This window comes from Populus trichocarpa, chromosome 19, assembly GCF_000002775.5.
Source record: "Populus trichocarpa isolate Nisqually-1 chromosome 19, P.trichocarpa_v4.1, whole genome shotgun sequence".
Lineage (NCBI taxonomy): Eukaryota > Viridiplantae > Streptophyta > Magnoliopsida > Malpighiales > Salicaceae > Populus > Populus trichocarpa.
The window spans coordinates 4,687,519-4,710,071 of record NC_037303.2 but is presented as its reverse complement, the minus strand read 5'-3'; the positions used below and the strand labels follow the sequence as shown (position 1 = coordinate 4,710,071).

General features: G+C 32.0%; 1 protein-coding gene across 1 annotated transcript; it reads left to right on the top strand.

The window, feature by feature from the left end:
• The first annotated feature begins 13,418 nt into the window (after positions 1 to 13,418).
• On the top strand, positions 13,419 to 18,110 carry LOC7491036 (YTH domain-containing protein ECT2). The gene is made up of 7 exons (XM_024591535.2): positions 13,419 to 13,744; positions 14,472 to 14,548; positions 15,416 to 15,775; positions 16,141 to 16,734; positions 16,824 to 17,036; positions 17,172 to 17,315; positions 17,429 to 18,110. Exons 1-7 carry the CDS (start codon positions 13,717 to 13,719, stop codon positions 17,657 to 17,659), a joined length of 1,647 nt encoding a protein of 548 aa, XP_024447303.1. The 5' UTR covers positions 13,419 to 13,716; the 3' UTR covers positions 17,660 to 18,110.
• Positions 18,111 to 22,553: the final 4,443 nt, after the last annotated feature.

The window sequence follows — 22,553 nt, the reverse complement described above, 5'->3', positions numbered from 1 at the left end:
CCTTTTGATCTTAAGATGAAGGTTTTAAAGCCATTAATAAGAACCCTTTGAGAAGTTTTAAGTGTGAACACATGAAAAAAATAGCTGTAAACATTATTGGAAACCACCTGAAGTTGGTAGAAGAGTTGCATGCCTTTCGTTTGGATCCAATCTTGCTCAATTTAGAGGTTTGTAGCTTCACATTTATTTATTTGAAAGTGCCAAACCGATTAGCATAGAATTTGAAAATACAGTGATGACTGATCAAAAACAAGATGTTGTTGAGTTCGTTGAAGAAAATGGGATGTAAACGTTTGATGAGAGTAACTGGTCTTTATAGAGGGGATGTTTCTGAGTTGAATGGTGGTGGTTACAGCCCCTGAGGTGATCAGAAATGCCACAGCCATTTGCCTGAAAGTGCCTACTTGATTAGCTAAAACTATCGAAGAAGAAGTTAAATAGTGGTTGAATGATGCGTCGTCTAGGTTAAACTCTAAAAATTATGGTTTTTAATTTGAGATATGAAATATTTCATTTCAGCCCCTATTCTTCCAGTTGCTTTTAATTGCATCCATAATAGCCTTTCAAACTCTTAATTTCATGTAATTTCACTCCTGCTGAACTCAATCATCAGCCCTAAAGTTTAGTGTCATTTTCATCTTGGTCCTTAGTTCTCTATTTGTGCACCTGGATCCTGAAATGATCATTAAACTTTTAATTTTCTTCAATTTAGCCTATAATTTGGTCAATTTCAGCCCCTACAATCACATGTCTTTTTAGTTTGGTCCTTAGTTTTTTATTTCTTCAATTAAGTCCCTAATTGCTCATCAAACTTTAGTATTTATGCAACAAAGTCCCCATCCAAATTTTTGTTTCTTTACCCCAAATCAAAATGTTTTCACTAGTAGGGCCTTTTGTTAGTCAGAATTGGAGGAACAATTTTGCCTATCTTATACATTTTAGTCCTCCAGCGTTTTCACTTATCATCTTGGTCCTCCACCACTAATCTTGGGAAATATTCTAGGCTTTCTTCATATATGTCCTCTTGTATTTTTTATTATTTTTATTATATATATGTGTGTGTGTGTGTGGGTGGGGGGTAAAAAATGAGTAACAACAGTGCCCTTTCTTTACAATAATTACGAAGCAAAATCTCATTAAAGTTTTGCATAGTGAGCTTGTAAAGAATAAATGTCTGTATGATTTTCTAGGTTATCCACTCATCCAAAGACTTTGCTTTTTGCAGAAAATGGTCTCATTATCACGGGTGATTTGCCAATTTTAAAATTCAAAAGAATTAGTCTATTTTCATGAACGACCTGTCTATTTTGAAATTCAAAAGTTTTGGTTTATTTCCACGGACGGCTTACCCTTTTTAAATTTCTAAAAGAATTTCAGCAAGCGTCAATGTTTCTATGACATTAATCTATTTTCATGAGTGACTTGCCCATTTTAAAATTCAAAAGTTTTGATCTATTTTCACGGGTGGCTTAACCTTTTTAAATTCTAAAAAGAATTTTAGCAAGCATCTATGCTTCCCTGAAATTGATTTATTTTCACGGGCGACCTACCCTTTTCAAATTCTAATTATTATGATTTACATCGGATCCTTCCAAAACTTTTCTAAAACAAAATTTCAAAATAAAAATACCTCTTAAGGGTAAACTCTTAAAACAAGTGCCTTATCTTACCGTCTTGATTATCCTCACCCTATAGGTGGGATGTCTTTGCCATTTCTTGGCTTCCGTTCACCCATGCAGATTTCGAGTGTTGAGCTGCTTTTGTAGACTTCTTTTTTCGTGAGTATTTAAGTTGTGGAGAATGCTATTCTAATCAATTTTATCATTTTGATGATTTTTGTTTTCAGTTCAGTTGACTTGAACTCTTGCATCTCAATGATTCCCTTCAACTGGAACTTTGGTTTCATAGCTTAGTTAACCTAAAATTCTAATCTAGCAATTCCTTTTAACCAGAACCCAAACTCTTTGTCTTCGGTTTGGATAACTTGAAATCCCAATCTGACAATCTCTTTTAACCATAACCAAAATCTTTGTCTTCAACTCGATCAACCTGAGATTCCAATCTGGTGATCTTTTGTAACCAGAACTAAAATCTTTGTTTTCAACTCGGTCAACCTAAGATCCCAATCTGACAATCCTTTTTAATCAAAACTAAAATCTTTATCTTTTAGGAGAATAATTTTCTCACAACTATTCTTTATATGCAGCTTTTCTAGCAGTTCTGTTATCTCAGCGACTCATGTTTTCAGCTCATTAACTTGAAATCTCAATTTGATGATTCATTTTAACTAGAAATATCCAAAGGCATTTTGATTGAATCCAAAACACTTTGATTGCAGGGTTGACATTTGATACTTCCCGGTCACGGGGTTTGAACATTTTGACATTCTTCAATGCCAAAAAACTAAGAAGTTCTTGATGGCAGGATTTTTCTCATTCTCTTTCTAATTGCAGGGTTAAAACTGAGATCCCTTATTGTCATTGCTCAATGATTATTTTTCAAATGATTTCATTGTGGATTTTTCCTATAATATTTTAAAAACATTTATGCAATGCTTAAGAGTTAGATGACATGCATGCATCCTTACCTGATTTGAAATATAGGCCCTTCTTCTTTGACACTTTATCGTCCTAAGGTGCCTTGGCTTGCCATCTGATGCTTTCTGGACTATCCAATTCTCATTCGAGTTTATCATTTGCCAATTCTCCGTTCGAATATAAATGCTCTTTTTGGACTATCCACTATGATTACTGCTCTCATTATTTATCAAGCCTAACCAAGCCCCTAAGTGTGGTGTTGTTTGTTTCATCATGAAGGAGTTTAACAAATCATTCAACTTCTTGGATCATTTCAAAAACCACCTCCTAATTAGCTGTGTGCATTTTGCCAACAATTATCTAAAGGTTTTCTGGTGTCAACCTCATCTTAGATTGCAAATTAGCCATGACGTTGCCCCTTTTTGAAACATATTCTTCAAGCATCAACCTTCATGAAATTTTCAAGTCATTTAGACATGCATATCATTGCTTGTAGTAAAGGCTCATCAATGTATATTTAATGTTCTTCATAATAAATGGCTTTTAACCCGTCTAATCTTATTAAATAAGTCTGCACATTTATTATAACTATTACAGGTACTTATATAGCCATGAAGTTGTCCCTGAATTGGGCTAGCTTCCTCAATATGAAAACATTTTCTAGATTCTTGAATAAAACAATTACAGTAATCTTTTACTAATGATTTTCAACATCTCTTTAGCTGATACAACTAGGTTCATCCTTTTAGACCAAATCTATCTTTAGAGATTGTCCCTCATTTCAAAGCTTTGTAATTAGCTAAACTCAATCATGGAAAGAAACACATTATCATCATCAATGATGTTCTTTTTATCACCCACATCAATTCGGTGGAATGCACCTTGAATCAATGAGCTTCAAAGTAGATTTTCCCCTGTCAATCTAGGTAGCGTGCATCTTTCCAACATGTACTCATGTGATAACATCTTTAAGGAGTCATAACCATATTTCAAAGGGTAAACCAAGCTTTTAGACATGAAGACTACCCTCAAGTGTAGCGTTACTATCAACTGCTGCTAGAGTTCATTAATCATAGACTGGTTTTTAGCAACATTGCCCTCAACTGATCTGATAATGCTTATTCTTCGATCTATCATCAAGAGGCACTTATCATTAACAGATGCTAATCATAGTTTTGATGGATTTCACTGAATCATCATTTGATTATGTGTTTCTTTCCCCTCTAACAAATCTGAATAATGTTTTTTTTTTCCTCTTAGGGTCCACTGTATTGCCCTTCGTTTGCTTAACTTAAAAGTGTCAATGTCATTTTTGTCAACGGCTTTGTAAACTCGATCAATGATCTTTTTTGTTTGAAAATCTTTCTTCTTTAGAAATCAACTCATAAATTTCTAGGATCATGTCTATTTAATTCTCATTGTTGAAATGAAATTAGAGAGATGTCAGTTTTGAAAGTATTTTTAAAATTAAGCTTCTTTTGTCAAAGATTTAACACACATCATTCAATACATGGAATCTAATTATCTTGTCTTTTGAAAACATCAATTGACTCGTAAGATTAAAATAGTTTGTTTGGCTTTTTTATAGTTCTTTGTGTCAATTTTAATATCTTATTTTGGGTATGTCATTTGATGGTAGGTAACGAGGTGATATTCTATTGATTTCAATAGCAAGGTGTTTGAGGGTTTTAAAGACCTAAGATCATCATCAACTATTCACTTCACTCTCTTTCTTTTGTTATCTTCATAATGACATATAACAATGCCATACATTTCATCAAAAAGTCTAGTTTCCTAAAACTAGACAAGAAACTCCATTTTCATTAATCAAAATCAAATAATGGCAAATAATTACGCTTTACCTTTTCTATTGAATTTCCTTTAATCAAAATCAAGCACTATGCCTCACCTCTTAGCAAGACTTTTCATCAATAAAAAAACTTTCAATGTTATCAATCAAAGTCAAACATTAGCATATAACCATGCCACTCTTTTCAACAAGAATTTTTACCTCATTTAATTAATAGTTCAAGAAGTTCCATTTTTATCTGTCATTTACATACAACCATGCAATTCCTTCCATTATCAATCTCAAATTTAAAGAGAATACTAAAGCTCATTGCCATTATTTATCTCATGATACTTCATTTTTTTTGTTGTCTTATGTTTCAACTCAAAGGAAGGGTCAAGGTTCACTATCAATCATTAGCCTTATCATTTCCTCATTTTCTTTTACTATATTTGTAAAAAAGTGGCATATAATCATGCCACACATTCCATTTTTACCTAAAAGATCAACATTCTCTTAACAGAGACCATAAACACAACTCCAACCAATAAAATCATTTGAAGACATTAGAGGTTTTATCACAGATATAAAAGGATATGTTCATAGTCCAATATCTTTTTTTTTTCTCATGCCCTCAAAATCAATTTTTGACATTTGTTGTGCATTTCCTCAATTAAAACCTTTCTTGCTCCTCCTAGACACGATAGACATTTTCCTACCTTTTATCTTTTCATGGCATTCCATCATCAAAACTTGATTTGCCTTTAAGTGGAGATAATTTCTACTTTTGGATTTCTCACTTCCTTTCTCAAAGTTTTCCTGGATGCCATCCAGTTAATGGTTTTTTTTTTTTTCATTTTTAGCCCTTTCTTGATCGTTGAGCTTTCATTTTTAGCATTCCTTTTACCATGATTCTACTATTGTCTTCATCTTTTCAACCAAAAATCCCTCATTTGACCCAGTGTAGGGTGTAATCTAGGCAGGTTTTTTTTTTTCATAAGAAAGATTATATCAGGCTCAAATTAGGATATATAAGGGATTTATCTTAAGAATTGTGAAAGGAATAAACAAATATGGTCTTTTTTTATTTCAAGCAAGGTCAGTTAGAATTGATAAATTTTGACCTTGTCCAGCGTAATAATTTGGACTTGCAAAGAACCATGATTCACGAGTCCATAACTATTGAATCTACTGTAAGTCATTATGCATACTGCTAAACTCCATGATATGTGGTTTAATTTCATATATGAGCTCAAAATTGTTTAGTCATCCCACATTGTTTGTCATGCTATTTTAACAAACATTGAATTATTTCTGCAATCAAGACACTTTTAATCTTTCAAGATTGATTAATCTTAATTTTGCATGTTGGAGCTTGATCAAAATATCATAGCCAATAATAAAATGCTAATCATCTTTTGATTTTAGAACAACAAAAAGAGAAGGCATATTTCATTATAAATATGATTTAATCCCTAAACAAAATGTTGAATAAAAAAATTCCATAACAAAATTGTTGACAATGCAAAACCCTAATTAGGCCAGCTTCTCCAGCAATCACCCGTGTCTTGTCATCATTTATCAATCATTGTTATGCTTATGATGATCTAGTGACAATATGGCAGATAATATCATTTTTCACATCCTTAACTTGCCTCTTGCTCATTAACTTCTAGACTTAATACTTGAAACTCTTGCAACTACTCACATCTCTCATATGGATTATACCACTTAGGGAATGATGGTTTATGACAATTGTTTTTAAAGGCATGACAATTCCAATGTTGTGTCCAACCGTGCTCATTCCTCGATAATAAAAATGGATCGAAATGGAAGAATCTATGGAGTAAACCCTTCCCTAATCACAACATATCAATACTTTCGATCTTGAAGTTAAAAATGTCATGTTAGGAAAATATTTTCCCATCAGCACAATGTCAGCATTGTAGTTTAAAGGACTTACATGAGGTTCTTTTCTCATTAAAACCCTTATGTTTATTAAATGCCTTTTGTTCCATTGTCTTCCGTTGTAACTCTTCATGATCTATATTTTCATGAAATCACTCTCCCTATAAATGTAGGTCAAGACAAGTTTTTCTTTGTATTCAACAAGCCCAATATCCTTACTATCATTGCCTTTAAAGGCTGGTGAAGGAAAAGGAAACAAGAAATAACTTTATATTTTCTCATTAAATACAAATATATTTCTCTTCCAAGTAAGCCAATGAAGTGAACCATTCACGAATATTTTTATCATACGACAAAGAAACTTCTCTTGTGGCAACTTTACCTCATATAACAGCTTCTACCTCCAAGTCTTTGAGTCAAACAACTCAACTCTAATGCAGTGGTATATATAGAATTCTTTATCATGCGGGTGGAACTTGGGCTTCAAGAATCACATAATTTTATAGCATAAAGGCTTTGATCTTTCAACCATCATACTACGTTTTATAATATCATATCGTTTTTTCAGATTCAAGATCTTAGGCCATTGTTTAGTAGTAGGGTTTATAATAGCATAGTCCATGGTATGCGTGACAAAGTAACACTCATTGATTTGTTAATGCTACTATTTCAACATGATCAGGATGGAAATCAAATGACATTTCAGGATGGGGCTTCAGAGTGTTAATTGAAATAAAGGAAACATGATATTCATTCTTGATCATGCTTTGTATAAAGAACCTTGAGACAATGTTGATTCTTTGGCTGTGTAGCTTCGTACAAGTGGATTCGTAAGTGAACTTGTTGCCTTCCTTAGAAAGAAGCCTATATTTCACCACAATCTCCATTGATAAATGCGTTAAGACTTCATAGATGACATTCGAGCATAGGGCACAAGCTTAGGTCATGGTAAAATAGAGGTTCTTGTTATCAGCTTGAAGAAAAGCATAGCGATGCTTCTGGATTAGAAGTTGAGCAAATCCTCCTTAATACCGTCAAACATTGGCAACTCTTGACTCTTTAGGGAAAAACCAAATTTGGGGGACTTATATTTCAACCTATGAGTATGCATGTTAAATGTATGAGTATGTTTTTCTATGATGAATTTTCCCTTCAAGAGGTAACACATGGTCGTTACTCTTGCATAATGAACAAGAATTTTGATTCTTGCCCAAATTTTACAATGAAAATTTTCTAAGTGACGACCATTGTGTCACCCGTAAGTCTTGAACTCAAGATGTTTGGCTTGGCTTGATTCAAAACATATGTAGGGAGCATACACCCTAAAGTCAAGTTTTAATCCTTTTACGTAAGATAAGAGGTAGGTTTACTACTTGGTCTCTAAAAAGGATTTCTTGTTGTCTTAGTGATCACCATTGTGGAGGCAATATAGGAGTGTAGTAGGTGATGGGATGGCATGTATATCAATTATTACCAATCAAAGCACTCAACAAAGAGTCATATGGTTTCACGAACTTAAACCCTGTTTATATGTGCATTTCAAAGCGATGTATCATAAATAGACTAGTTATGCATAAAGACATTCATTTATATCCAATGTACATGCACGAACAAGATAAAACATACAAAAAACATAAAAAAGTAAGCTAAATGTGAAGATTTAAACACATCAAATTACATAAACCACATAAAACATATAGAGCTAAGTCCAATACTATCAAAATAGAAGGTACCTAGTGGAATCACCATTCTGTCACATATACGCATGCGGCGTTGTGGCGTCGGGATCAAGAAGTGACCACCTAGTTATTTGATTTAGGGTTAAGGGACTAATTATGATTAAGGAAGGTATCAGCACTCTTAGCGCACTTTAGCTGAGGTAAGTTGTATTATGTGATCTAAAAGTGGCTTAAAGATATTGATGGGTTCCTAACCGATGGTCTGTCTATGGCTTAGAATAAATATTTATTCTCATGAATAAATTTGGCATTTCGAATTCATTATGGGCTTGTATGCCCAAATAAATTCTTGTGGGAAAAGTTCATCCAGGTGCCCTAACAGAGTTCACCTATCCTGTAAGGCGAAATTGTTTTCCACAACTCGTTTATTATGGTGAAAAATACTCCCTATTCAAATTAGTGAACACCTGAAATAATTCTGAGAAATTTATAGTCAACTTCTAGTATTTAAATGCCAACCTTCTTGTATGTCCAACATTTATACTAGAATGTCAACTCTTAATTCTCATGAATAAAAGTTTTTAGAGGTTACTGAAATATTGACCAAGTTTTCATGAATTCAATAAACTAGTTATTAAATCTAAAAATATATGCAAATGTATTTTTTTATTTATATATATATATATAAATAAATAAAGCAAAATATAATTTTTATCTTTTGAGAGACTTAACTAAATGCACACCACATAAAACTTATTTTTTATTTTTTTGAAAATGAGAATTTGTTTTTGGAGATTTTGACAAAAAAACAGAGTATTTTAATATCAGGTTAGCATTTTACAAGGTAAGTCTACCACCTCAATATTAAATAAAATTACTGGAAAAATATGCAAGAGATTCACAAATAATTTTAAATTGGTCCTTAAATTTTTTTTATAATTTTTATGAATTTATTTGGGGCATGTTTCGTAAAAAAACCATTTTTATTCAAACCAAAATTGTCAAAATAGGTATAATAGCGTGTTTGCCAAACAACCCTTTAGATAAAAAATTCCTTAACAAAAAAAAGTAACCAACTAAACAAAGTTTTAGTATCTGACCCAAAACAAAACTAATCGGGTTTACTCGGAAACACTGGCTCAACCTTGAACCGAACCGAAAACCATGGTTTGATCCGAAACTAAAGCAAAACAAACAATTAAAGCAAAAACAGATCAAAACTAAAAAACACAAAAACATAAAATTTTATGACAAAAATATATCAAATACCAAAAACATGGAGAACACAATGAAAATTCAAACCGAAACCCAACAAACACAAATCACAAACCAAAAAAATTTCAATAGAATCAAGGGCATGATTTTATGCGTAATCATGCGTAGATCAAGAACAAGCATCCAATTTCTTCGATTAACACTTAAAAGCCACGATTTGATGAAAATCTGTTTGGGTAGTCGAAAGAACCCTCAAATCTAAATGCATAAATACGTGTTATTGATGCATTTTAACCCTAGATTATTTACTAAAGATGACACGTTAACATGTTTGTGCTAAAAATTAACCCAAATCAGCTAAAAACAAGAGGCTAAGACAATGTTCATGTGAAGAACATGAACCTAGAATTTGAAAAGTTTTCAAAAATTGAAGAACTATTGCCAAAACCTATATTTGGCCTTTTAGGTCTCTAAACACTTTATTTTTTGTCCTTACAAACCACATTACCAATACCAAGCATATTTGAATTTAAAGAACTAGTAAATAACATCAAATCATCAATAACGTGTATGATATTTCAACTTCATAACTGCAGTTCCAATGACAACCAACAAAAACATCAAAATTTGAAAGGAGGCCCCATATATGTAAGCTAATACTAAGGAATCTTCTACGAATATACCCCCTATCCCTTTACATGCCCTCTTTAGAAGATAATTTCATATGCTTATTTGATTAATCAACATTTGCACAATCTTGCTTGTAACATCCCGAGTTCGTCAAAGATTTTGTACTACAAAATTTATTATTATTTCAAGTTTCATCGTCACCTATCCAACTCCTTCCAAACCTTTCACTTAGTCAGTCCTATAAGCCTTCCCCCCTTTTTATATAATCTCCTAATGATTTTAACTAGTATATAATCACTACATACTAGTTTAACAACACCCTTAACAACCATGCATTTAACTCCTAACTTTCTCAAAAAAATCTCAATTCCAACACATTTTAAAATCTCAATTAAGTTTAACCAAGCAATGCTTTCATCTTCATGCATAGTCGTAATAATTATACACATTACTTTCATACAATTAAAGAGTATTTAAATTAACAATTTAATTTCCTCTCTCTTTTTCTTTATTGGCCAACCATGTAACACTCCATTTTTCAAATTCATGCTTCATTATCCCAAGGTTTTTATACCCATTTCATCTCAAATAAACCAATTTCCATCAATTTTACATTTTCTCAAGATTTTTACTAAGAACCCCAACTCAAATTTTCGTAGTTTTCTTCTAAATCATTTTAATTCTACTCAAACTTACATAATTAGGTTCTAAACACCTTTCCAAGTAATTATGTGAGCTTCGACATGTAACCAATCAAAATTTTTGCCACCCCTCTTCTTCTTTTCTTGATTTCTCTAGTTTCTCTCTCTAACTTTTCCTTTCTCTCCGTTTAATCTCTATTTACTCTTGTGTTTAAGTGTTTCCTTCCCTTTTTAAACCATTTGAAATCCACTCACAAGCTTAAATCCCTTCACAATTACAAGAAAAACAAATAAATCCTCTTTTTTTTCCCCCTTTAATGGTTGTCGATCATGCTTATAAGGAAGGAGGGAGTAATTTTGTTTTTTTGTTTTTCCATTTTTTCCCTACTTTTCCTTTTAATTATTTTAGGTAATTTCCTAAGTTTCTAGTTTAATTTGACCTTATAATTTGACCCGAATTGAATTGAATCTCTCTCTCTCTCTCTCTCTCTCTTAAAGAAAATCATCTATTCATTTAATTATAATTTCTTCATAACGCTCACAATTCATAAAATTCCATACACATCACACATGATAAACTTTAATTCCCTCCGGCCTTTTTATACATATGTAATTTATATTATTATTATTATTATTATCTTCTTCTTTCAATTGTCTTTTATTGTTAAGTTTTTCTACATTTTTTTCAGGGGTTTACATTTAATTTTGATCCAAAACTTTATTTTATTTATTTTTTAATTCATGATTTGAGAGAAGAGAAAGAAAGCTGCCAAAAATAGTAAAAAAGAAAGAAATTTATCAATTGATCACATTCTAATAATGAAAAAATTGATCTCAGTGTTAACGAGTTCAATTTGAAAAGACGAGTTCTATTGAAGTGTTCTTAAATCTTCATCTTGTTGGACAAAGTAGATTGAGTTTGAGAAAAAAAAATATTTAATTTTGTGTTTTAGATCGATTTATGGGTGTTTTGGGTTGATAAATTGATTTATTGAGATTATTATGTGTTTTTAGGTTAAAATAGGTTGAAAATAGATTTTTAGATTTAAAAAATTATAGCCTAATTTCTCAATCACCTCTCCTGTGATCAGAATCTATCATGGTAGATGACACATTATCTGCTTTATTTTTTAGAAAAAGATAAAAAGGTAGGCTCAATGTTGTCCACCCCTTGATAAAAAAAATAAAATAATAATATGGTTAAACGCGCCAACTTAGGCTTGCAGGCCCACACATACAAGGCCTTCTTTCTATTAGGCCATACAAGCAGGCCTCGTATCTTTGACCCAAGCACCTGACCCTTTTCTATGGTTTCTTTTTTAATTTTTTTGAGATCTTGATTGAAATGCACTATATAAAATAAATGCTTAACATGATATTTTAATTATTATTCAATTTTTCCATGGTTCTTGAATAATATTATAGGTTTTTATCAAAATGTTAACAATTTCCTTTTCAATTACTATGTACCTAATATGAAAAAAAATGACAAATTACTTGTGAATGTTCAATAAAAATGAAACTTCTATTTTTAAAATAATTAATAGATTTTTTACATGATTTTATAATATTATTAAATTTTTTGCCTTCAAACACATACATAATATTGAAATATTATTTAAATATTTTTAAAACTTGCTCTTAAGATTATTACAAGTTCTTTAAAAAAACATTACTTACAATAATAAAAACATATTTTTTGTTAAAACAATCAATGATGCATTAATAAAAAAATGAAGTTTAGATTGAAAAAACACATTTTCCAATGGTTGAAAATCTTACAAACCTTTATTTAAACAAACCTTTAGCTTAATTAAAAAACATGTTTTAGTTAAAACAATCAAGAGATGCATTAATAAGAAAATAGAGTTTAGATCAAAGAAATATATTTTTCTACTTATTTAAAATGATTAGTTTTTTAAAAAACCTTTATTTTAATTGTCATTAAACATGTTCTTGATGAAAAGTTATGTTGTTGGTTTTAAGAAGATTAATATTTTTTTATGATAATATTACCAACTGTTTTATCAATAATTATGTATTTGCTTGATATGTAAATTTTTTAAAATTATTTGCTTATTAATATTGAATGAGAATAAAATATTCATTTTTTTTTTAATTTTTTAATTGTAATATTTTTATACAATTTTGTTTTTAAATTTATTGTTCTTAATTTTTTTATATAATTAGGAAGAGATGATTGATTCATGATCTTTTTATTTCTTAATTGAAGCTTGCTTTCACAATCATAATAAATTTTTACTTAAGAAAAACACTCATAAAAAAAATATGTTTTCACCAAAAGTAAAAAAAAATTGTGAATAGGAGAATTTATTTATTTTTATTAAAAACATACAATTTTTCCTTTTTATTTCAAACCATTATAGTTTCTCCAAACTTATTTTCTAATTGTTATTGCTTTCAATTCAATGAATTATGTTGTTAATAAAAAAAAACAATTTTTGTTTTAAAAAACTTTGCACCAATAAAAAGATAATTTCAATAAAAAAAATTAAAATTTTCCTCTACTATTTATTTATTGTCTTTTATGAAAATTTCTATTTTTTTAGATTATTTAAAAATTTAATTTAACTGATCACACAGTTAATACTCATTCAATTCACTTTAAAACCCAGATTGATGTGGAGGTCAAGTGGAAAGAGCATCATGTTGATCCACTATCATGTAAATGTTTAGAATTGTATTTCTAACTATTTAAGTGTGTTTTTTTTTTTAAAAAAATATTAAATTAATTTTTTTTAATTTGTTTTTCAATAATTTTAATATATTGATATTAAAAATAAAAAAAAAATATTTTTTTAATATATATTCTTTAAAAAAACACTTTAAAATGAAAAGTCACCCGTGACAGTTCGCAGGCAATGAGTAGCTGATGCTAAAGAACATGATTTGGGTGGTAAATTACCCTCAACTTCAAAGCAGCATTTATGACAGATACACGTGCAAAATCACCACTATCTTCTTTTCTTTCCATCTTTTAGTCTCTTCTCTATCTACTACTCCAAGAGGAAAAACTAAAGGTAAAATATATGCCAAGAAAATCTAATCTAGTGGGACTCGTGGTGCAATTGAGACACACACACCGTTTCTTGGTAGCTATTGTGTTGTCTTTTGAATAATAATAAAAACCCTAGGTCTTGGGGGATGTTTTGGCGGCTACCCCCTTCTCCAAGCCTTCTCTCTTAAGTTCTTCTTTCACTACTCGACCTAAAACAACTGAAACCCCAACACCCAACACCCGCCTCCTCCCAGGGTTTCTCTGTCGCTCCTTCGATCTATATCTCATCAACAACGTCATGGCAGCTGTTCCTTCTGCTACTGACAGTATCCTTGCCTTCTCCTCTTATTTGGGATTTGTTTTTTCTTTTGCAAGATTTGGAGTGTTCTGATGCTACTTTGTCTTTGAATTATTTGTGTTTTGTTCTTTTTAATGCCTTTTCTATGCTTTTGGGTTCTTTGGAACATGGGTTTTGTTGGGTTTTATGTATAGATTTGGAGAAGTCAGTAAAGTTGCGTTCTTAAATCAATTTTGTGCTGAATTTTTACTTTCTTGATTTTATATGTGTTATTTATGCATGTATGGTGACTTGGTTGATTGAAATGGTGTTGACTGAGTTTTTTTTTTTCCCCTTTTTTTCTTTTTCCTTTTGTGATATTTGTGCAGGGGGGGTTTATATTTATGTGCGGGCTTTGAATTTGAAGTTTCTATTTTTCTATTTAATATCTATCTTTGAAGAATTCTTTTGATGTTGGGTTTTCTCATGGGACGTGAATGTGAAATTGTAAATGAATGAGTTTCACATGTCCTGTTAAGCTTTTGAACCAGTTTATAAATGTGGGGTTTATTATTTTTTGGTGCTTATTATGAATTAAATATTTTCCTGGACAAGAATGGTATTTTATATGTATTTTGGGATGCTGTTAATCATGCTAGATGTGCCTTCAAGGATAAAGACTGAGACTTTTTGTTTTGTTCTGCTATTTGGTGATGAATGTTTCTTGCCATGTATGACCGACCTCTTTCGTTGGTCCTTTACATATACTCTCACAGAAGCTGCAGGTTTGCTAGAGAACTTGTCATTAGATTCTCAGACCAAGACTGCTGGAAATCCTGCACCTGCTACGAAGGTATCTTGGAATCTTGACTCTTGATTTTTTAGAATCCCATATGTGACATTGTTTGATTCTATAGTGAATTGATGGTATAGCCTTCCACTTGTCACTATGGATCAAGTGACTTGGCTTCTAATACAACCAAGCTCTACAACGGTCTACAATGCCTCTTCATGTAGACCCAAATGTGTACCTTTTTCCCTAATGGATATTTGTTGATTGCATATAATGGAGGCAAGATGTGTACTGAGTATATTGCCCTACATCTTTTAAAATGGGTATTTAAGTTGATTAGACTGGTCAAGCTATCATCATTTGTAATTTTCCTGATCATTAGCAATCTGTGCATTCTTCTTCAGTCTATCATAGCTATGACAATGAGTAGAAAACTACTCTAGAAGATTAAATATGGTAGAAAATCTAATCTCTCAAGTTCAAACTCAAGAACAGCTGCAGTAATTTCTTGTTGCTTATTTGTGGTACATGCTATATTTAAGGTTGCATGAGAAATGGTTTCTGAATCTTTCATACTGGATGAGGGTTTGCTTATTGTTTGATTAAATGGGATTTGTGGTTCAACCTATTTAATGTCTTATCAAACCTTTCCACTATAAATAGGAGAGAGGGTCTCACTTTTGACTTCAAGAGCATCTAAATATTCGGCAATGAATCTTCTTTTACTTGAAATCTGGTGTTGAGTTGCCTCTATGTTAAAATTATTTTGATAACTTTTAATTGCTGGGTGGTATTATGTCTGAACTTTATAAGCTAGATTGCCTTTTTTATTTGTTGCATAGTATTGAGGGTATAATCTGTGGAACTGCAAGCGAGTAATAGCTATCAGTTATCTTAGGGGTTGAAATTTTGTTTTCTATTGGGCAGGATTTCTATGGCGATAATGGAAACTTCATTTATAACCAAGGCTATGGTTATGCGCCTTTTGGAACATATCTGCCTCCAAATTCACCCATTCCTACCATGGGATATGATGGCCAGCTATATGGGGCACAGCAGCAGTACCAGTATCCTGGTTCTTTTTACCAGCCGTCAACTTCTGCAGGCTTGTTCTACCCCTCTAACCAGCCCAATCACTCTCAAGGGCATGTAGCATCCTCAGGTACAGCTGACAAAGTACCTTTTTCTGCTGGTACTGCTACAAGAAACTCCAATAACAAAGTGAATGCTGGAAGTGTAAATAGAAGCAACGGACCAGCAGCTGGTGCAGGGTTCTCATCAACACTGGTGTGTAAACCAGCAGTCTTACCTGTTTCTTATTTTAAGCTTTAGATTATTTACATTATTTGCAAATCAAATTATTGTATTTTGATCTTTATTTGTATGATTATTTATTTATTTTGGAGACCATGACCATGATTTAGTTATAGAAGCCTCTTTGTTTTGGTTTGATTTAAGGGTTTTCAGTACCCAGCAGAAGTGATATATTTAAAACTTGAAGAAGCCTCCCAAGTTTTTCTTTTTATCTGGTTATTTTATGTTGTTTAGTTTTTGTCAAGTTCTGTGTTTTATAGTTCTTGTGTTTTCTTGTAGTTTCCAGTTTGAAATATATTAGCAGTTTAATTATTTCTGATTTATTGATCTGCTCTCAGAACACTCATCCTACAAGACCAATATCTGGCATGGACCAAGCATCTGGGTACATGAACTTGATGAATCCAAACAACAGGATGTATGGTCAATATGGAAACAGGATGTATGGTCAATATGGAAGCAGAGCTGGTGCTGATTTTGGATCTTATGCCTATAACTCATGGACAAATGGACGTGGGTGGGTGGTTGTTGATAACAAGTACAAATCCAGGGGCCATGGCTATGGAAATGAGAACCGGGATGGTTTGAATGAGCTAAATAGAGGACCGAGGGCCAAGAGTTTCAGGAACCACAAGGAATTTGGAGCTGTCACACAAACAGCAGAGGGGCAGAACCTCCCATTGTCCGAGAGTAATAGGGATGAGAATTTGCTCCAAATTCCAGACAGGGAACAGTACAATAAGGAAGACTTTCCTGAAGAATACTCAGATGCAAAGTTCTTTGTTATTAAATCATTCAGTGAGGATGATGTCCACAAGAGCATCAAATATAGTGTGTGGACAAGCACGCCTAACGGGAATAAGAAGCTGGATGCTGCATATAAACAGGGCAAAGAGAATCCTGGTGACTGTCCTGTATTTCTGTTATTCTCAGTGAGTATTAGTGCTGTACCAACTACAAGTTGAGTTTATCAATTCATATTTTTCCTAATTTTAACAATCTTGAATATTTGCTTTTCAAGGTCAACACCAGTGGGCAATTTGTTGGTTTGGCAGAGATGGTGGGGCCTGTTGATTTTAACAAAACTGTTGAGTACTGGCAGCAGGACAAGTGGACCGGTTGCTTTCCTTTAAAGTGGCATATTATTAAGGATGTTCCAAATGGTTGTTTGAGGCATATTACACTTGAAAACAATGAAAACAAGCCTGTGACCAATAGTAGGGATACCCAAGAGGTAATTAAATTATTTTCTTCACCCCTCCCTCCCTTCTTCACCCCTCTGCCCCACCTCTTTTCTATGTGTGTATATTTTGGGGTGGCTCTCGACCATAGTGTTTATCATTTAATCTTGTTTATTTGTGGCTGTTAGGTTATCTTTGAGAAGGGTGTTCAAATTCTTAAAATATTCAAGGATCACAAGGGAAAGACATCAATCCTGGATGATTTTAGTTTTTATGCAGGTCGTGAAAGAATCATGCAGGAAAAAAGGGCCAAGCACAATATTCACAAGCAGGCAAGATTTGCTTCTGTTTTGTAATTTTACTCTGAATATTTCCGTCTTTAGGAGAGATTATTTAATGTCCTTGCGGTGCTGATTAGGCTTGTAAAACTTTCTTTGAGTGACAGATTTCAGAGGGGAAGTCTGCTGCGATTGGGAAAGAGAGTTTGCAAACAGATGCAGCCTCCATAAAGGAACCAGCTGGTGCTACACCACTTGAATCTGTGAAGATGAATGGAGAGGTAAACGGGAAAGAAGAGAATGGATCAGATTTAACTGTTGAAAACTCTGGCAGGGATGCTACATCCGCTGTATCATCTGAAAACGTTGCTCCAAATGTGGTTGCAAGTGCCTGCTAATTTTTGGGACGTTTGCTATCACATTATACAATTTTAGCATAGAATTCTTAGGATAGGTTGTAGTTGGTTGGTTTCGTTATCGTGGTAATGAATTTGCTAGCTACCATCAGCGTACACATGCTTTATGGGAGTTCCTATTTCAAATGAAAGGCCCCTTCAGCTCTCTTAGTGTGGCAGGAAGGAAATGGCCTCTCAAGACCTCTGAAGGTTTTTTCAGTATTCTTTTTTGAATTAGGCGTATTGAGAAGAATGGGTTTGGCTTTCTATTTTTCAGTTTTTATGTGCTACATCGTCTGTTTGCTTCCTCTACTTGACCTCTCCATGAGATGACATAGCTTGAGTAAGAAAATTAATTATGTCTAGCGGGGCATGTAACCATGATATGGTATTTTAGGTATTGTTTGGTATGCTGGAAAATATTAATTGAATCTCATAGGATTTGACTGAATAAGTAATTGTCTTGATTTGTGTTTGGTGTGTGTTGGACTAGATTGGATAATTTATTTTATTTTATGTTTGATTGACATGGATGGGATAAGGTTGATTTAGAGACTTGAGTGGTTTGGGTTCGAGAAAAAATAAAAAAAGAATTGATCTGATAAAAAACCTGGGTTGACATTTGACCTCAAGATAAAACATAGATAAAAAATTAAGTATATTTTTTTGTACTTTTCTTAGTCAAAACAAGAATGTTTTGATTTGTTTTATTTTATTTGGGCTAACTTGGATTGATCTTTTTAATTTATTACTCAAGTCTTGTCTCACGTTGATTTTCGAGTCAGGTTTTAAAACTATAATAATTATTTTTATCTTGATTTGGGTCAACCTGAGTTGATCTTTCTAACTCGTGATTCAACCTGTTCTGGGTTGATTTTTAAATCGGGTTTTAAAATTATGATAATAATCATTTGTATATTTATGTTGACCCTAGTCATTGGTCAACTTGACTCCCTTGGCTTTGTTCTGGGTTGGCTCTCAAGTCGGGTTTTAAAATTATGATAATAATTAGTTTTATTTTTATGTTGATCCTGGTAAGTTGTTAACTTACTCGTGATTCAGGCCTTGTCTCAAGTCAACTTTTTAGTTGGGTTTTAAAACTGATAATAACTATTTATATTATTATGGTGACTTTTAAATCGGGTTTTAAAATTATGATAATAATCATTTGTATATTTATGTTGACCCTAGTCATTGGTCAACTTGACTCCCTTGGCTTTGTTCTGGGTTGGCTTTCAAGTCGGATTTTAAAACTATGATAATAATTAATTTTATTTTTATGTTGATCCTGGTAAGTTGTTAACTCGACTCGTGATTCAGGCCTTGTCTCAAGTCAACTTTTTAGTTGGGTTTTAAAACTGATAATAACTATTTATATTATTATGGTGATTTAGGTTAATGGTCAACTTGATCTGTGACCCAGGTCAACCCTTGAGTTGTATTTTAAAACTATGATTAATCATTTTTATTCTTAAGTTGACCTGAGTCAGAGGTCAACTCGACTTGTGATTCGAGTCTTGTCTTGGGTCAACTTCCAAGTTAGGTTTTAAAACTATGCTAATAATAATTTTTAGCTTTTATATTGACTTGGATTAATGGTCAACCAGACTCGTGACCCCAATCTCGTGCTCCAGGTCAACTCTCTAGTCGAGTTTTAAAATAATGATAATCATCACTTTTATCTTTACATTGATCTGGATCAATATGAGTTAATCCTTATATAGAGAATTTGATAAGCTTGTCCTATCTCTTTTAGTGGGACAAAAACTTCTCAATTAGAACACCTTGGACATGACAAAAATTGATTTTTGTATTGTCCAAAAATACACCAAGCAACTTCACAAAAAAATAATATTATATCTCATCCATATTTGTCCAGCATACTAAATATTATCTTATAGTTCATTACACATTTCTATATTTTAATCACAAAATTTCGAGTTAAAGTTTTTTAGTTTTGTAGACAGGAGCATAACTAATAAAAAAAATGAAGCTTTATAGCATAATCGATATAATTAAGACAAATCAATCTTTCAAATACAAGTTAACTAACATTAAAAATTTATCTTGCTAAAAATGTTGTTAGGAGCAATCATTAATTATATTGTAGAGTTAAGGATGATAAAATTTTCTTATACTTTATACACACACACACACACACACACACACACACATGCAGTGTAGTCTAGTGCCAAAACAAATATTTTCTTGTCATTTCATCTTTTATTTCCTCTTTCTTCTACCTCTCATCTTTTCACCTTTCTTTATCCATTTCCAAATAATCTTAGAAAAAACATGTTATTAGAGTACAACAACTAGATCTAGTGAGTTCAATCGTCGTTGTTTTAAAAGGATGTTAATTGTTTTATTGATATCAGTAATGACAACATGTTGATGTCAGTACGACATCACCATAATGTTTAGATTATACTTTCAGAAATTCATTGAATCAATGAACAAAAGCCTTAATGTCTCACTAACAATTGTTATTTGAGCTGTTAATTTTGTAGGGAAAAATATTAGGTTTCAGCTGTCTGAATCTTATGAACCAAAGGTTTGCTTCTTGGATTAAGTGATAATAGTTGGTTGTAATTAAGTTAGCGAGATGATTATTAATCAATGACTAGTTGGGTTCTAACAGTGGTCAAATATATAATCTTTGGTAGAGTTGTGAATATGACATGGAAGAGTACAACTGATAAAACAAGTATTATATCTGGTAAGAGTAGTGGGAGTCAAGTTAGAGTTATGAGTGAAGATTTTACCCAACTCTATCAAATTAAATGGAAATAATTATTTAGCTTGGTCCTAATCCTATATGTTGTTTATCAAGGCATGTGGATTGTATGGGTATATCACAGGAAAAAAAAAAGACCAACACCTAACAACTCACCATTTGCTAAATGGGAGTTAGGAGACTTTCTAGTTATGTCCTAACTCATCAACTCTATGCAACCTTCGATTGTTCAGGGTTATCTCCTTTTGGATTCTGCTTAAAAAAATTAGAATGTTGCTAGCCTAACATGCTCATAATTGGACAATGATGCACAAGTTTATGAGTTATAAAAAAAGGTTCAAGAAACCAAACAACATGAAATGTCTACATGTTATTAAGTTTGAAAAACTAATTGATATGAAACATGTTTATGACTTTCTAGCTAGGTTAAACATTGAGTATGACCATATTAGAGTTTAAGTTGTGAGAGAGAGAGCTTTTCCCTTTCTTGAAGCAGACGTATTCTCATATTCAGCAAAAGAAAAATAGGAAAAATGCAATGTTGTGCATTGTTACTTATAAAAGGTCAATCATGATAGGTAACTCTAATTAGAAAAACTTTAGATGAGGATTTACACGTTTTAATTAACCAAGGTTAGCAGATAAAGAACAATTAAAAGGTGATTATTGTGGATGAACTAAACACACAATGAGATATAATGGAAGTTACATAGACATCATTCAAAAAGATAAGGTGGGAAAAATAGTTTTTCCTAGATCACAAATTCATGTGTAAGAGATAACTAAGAGTGTAGTTCATAATAGTCAATCAAACATTATAACTTTGTCCAAATAAGCGGTTCATACACTTAGACATTTAATGGCCAAACTTGATCCTTTATCTTCATCCAATTTTGCATATGCAGGTATGCCGATAATAACTTCTAATTCTTCCACCCTTTTTGATTCTGATCATTGAGTTATAGATTCAAGAGCTAATTATCATATGACTCGATCTTTCAAAAAGTTTTCATCTTATAATCCTTTCTCATGTAAAGATAAAGTATGTATAGTTGATGGTTCTCCAGCCTCCATTTCTGATAAAAGTTTAATCCAATATACTCCTACTTTATATTTAACCTCAGTTCTTCATATTTCCCAATTCTCTGCTAATCTTCTATATATGTAACTAAAATAACTAATGATTTAAAAGTGTGAAGTCTCATTCTATTCCACATATTGTGTATTGAAAGACTTGAAGACAAAGAAAATGATTGGCTATGGTGACCATTTATAAGGATGTCAATGAAGAATTACTTCAATGATACATCAATTGTAGCTTTAAGAAACCTATTTCTAGCATAATCTAAGCAATGTACTACAAAAACCTTATCTTGTGATGCTTGTGATTTGCTAAACATATACATGCTTCTTATTCCTCAACTCATAATAGAAATAGTAAACTTTTATGGTGATTCACTAAGATGTTTGGGGTCCTAATCAATCTGTTTTCTTATCTAATTGTAGATGGATTGTTACTTTTATTAAGTGTTATAGTTGTAATACTTTGGTTTATTTGATGCATAATAAAAGTAAAATGTCTTCTTACTTTAAGAGGTTCCATAACATGATCTCTACACAGTTTAATGATAAAGTTCATATATTAAAGAGTGATAATGGTATTGAGTAGATGAATGAAGTTTTTCAAAGATATTTATTGGAACATGGGATTCTGTATTAGACTAGTTATGTAGATACACTAAATCAAAATTATGCAGTTAAGCAAAAAAATAAACAATTGCTAGATCTCTCTCATGTTCACAAGGAATTTTTCCAAAAACTACTGGGGATATGAGTTTTTTACAACAACATATCTCATTAATAGGATTCCAATAAGAGTTCTTAAGGGAGTTCCTAAATTATCCTGCAAAAAACCTTTAGGTTTGTTTGTTTTGTTTAGGATCATAAATAAGTTGTTAGGAAGTTGGATCCACAAGCATTCAAATGTATTCTTATTGGATACTTAGCTATTCAAAGAGGGTATAAATGTTATTACCCTTCAAGTAGAAAAATATTTGTCAACATGGATGTAGCTTTTTATGAGAATAAGTCATATATTGTTAACTCACACCTCAAAAGAAGGTCGATGAAAGTGAGGGTATGTTCTTAGTATCCCCTGCT

What these genes read in the sequence shown, in the direction of transcription:
- LOC7491036 (XM_024591535.2), top strand. Translation starts at nt 13,717, where the DNA reads ATGGCAGCTGTTCCTTCTGCTACTGACA. An exon ending in TGTTCCTTCTGCTACTGACA is followed by an intron (nt 13,745 to 14,471) that starts GTATCCTTGCCT and finishes ATACTCTCACAG; the next exon opens with AAGCTGCAGGTTTGCTAGAG. An exon ending in CTGTATTTCTGTTATTCTCA is followed by an intron (nt 16,735 to 16,823) that starts GTGAGTATTAGT and finishes TTGCTTTTCAAG; the next exon opens with GTCAACACCAGTGGGCAATT.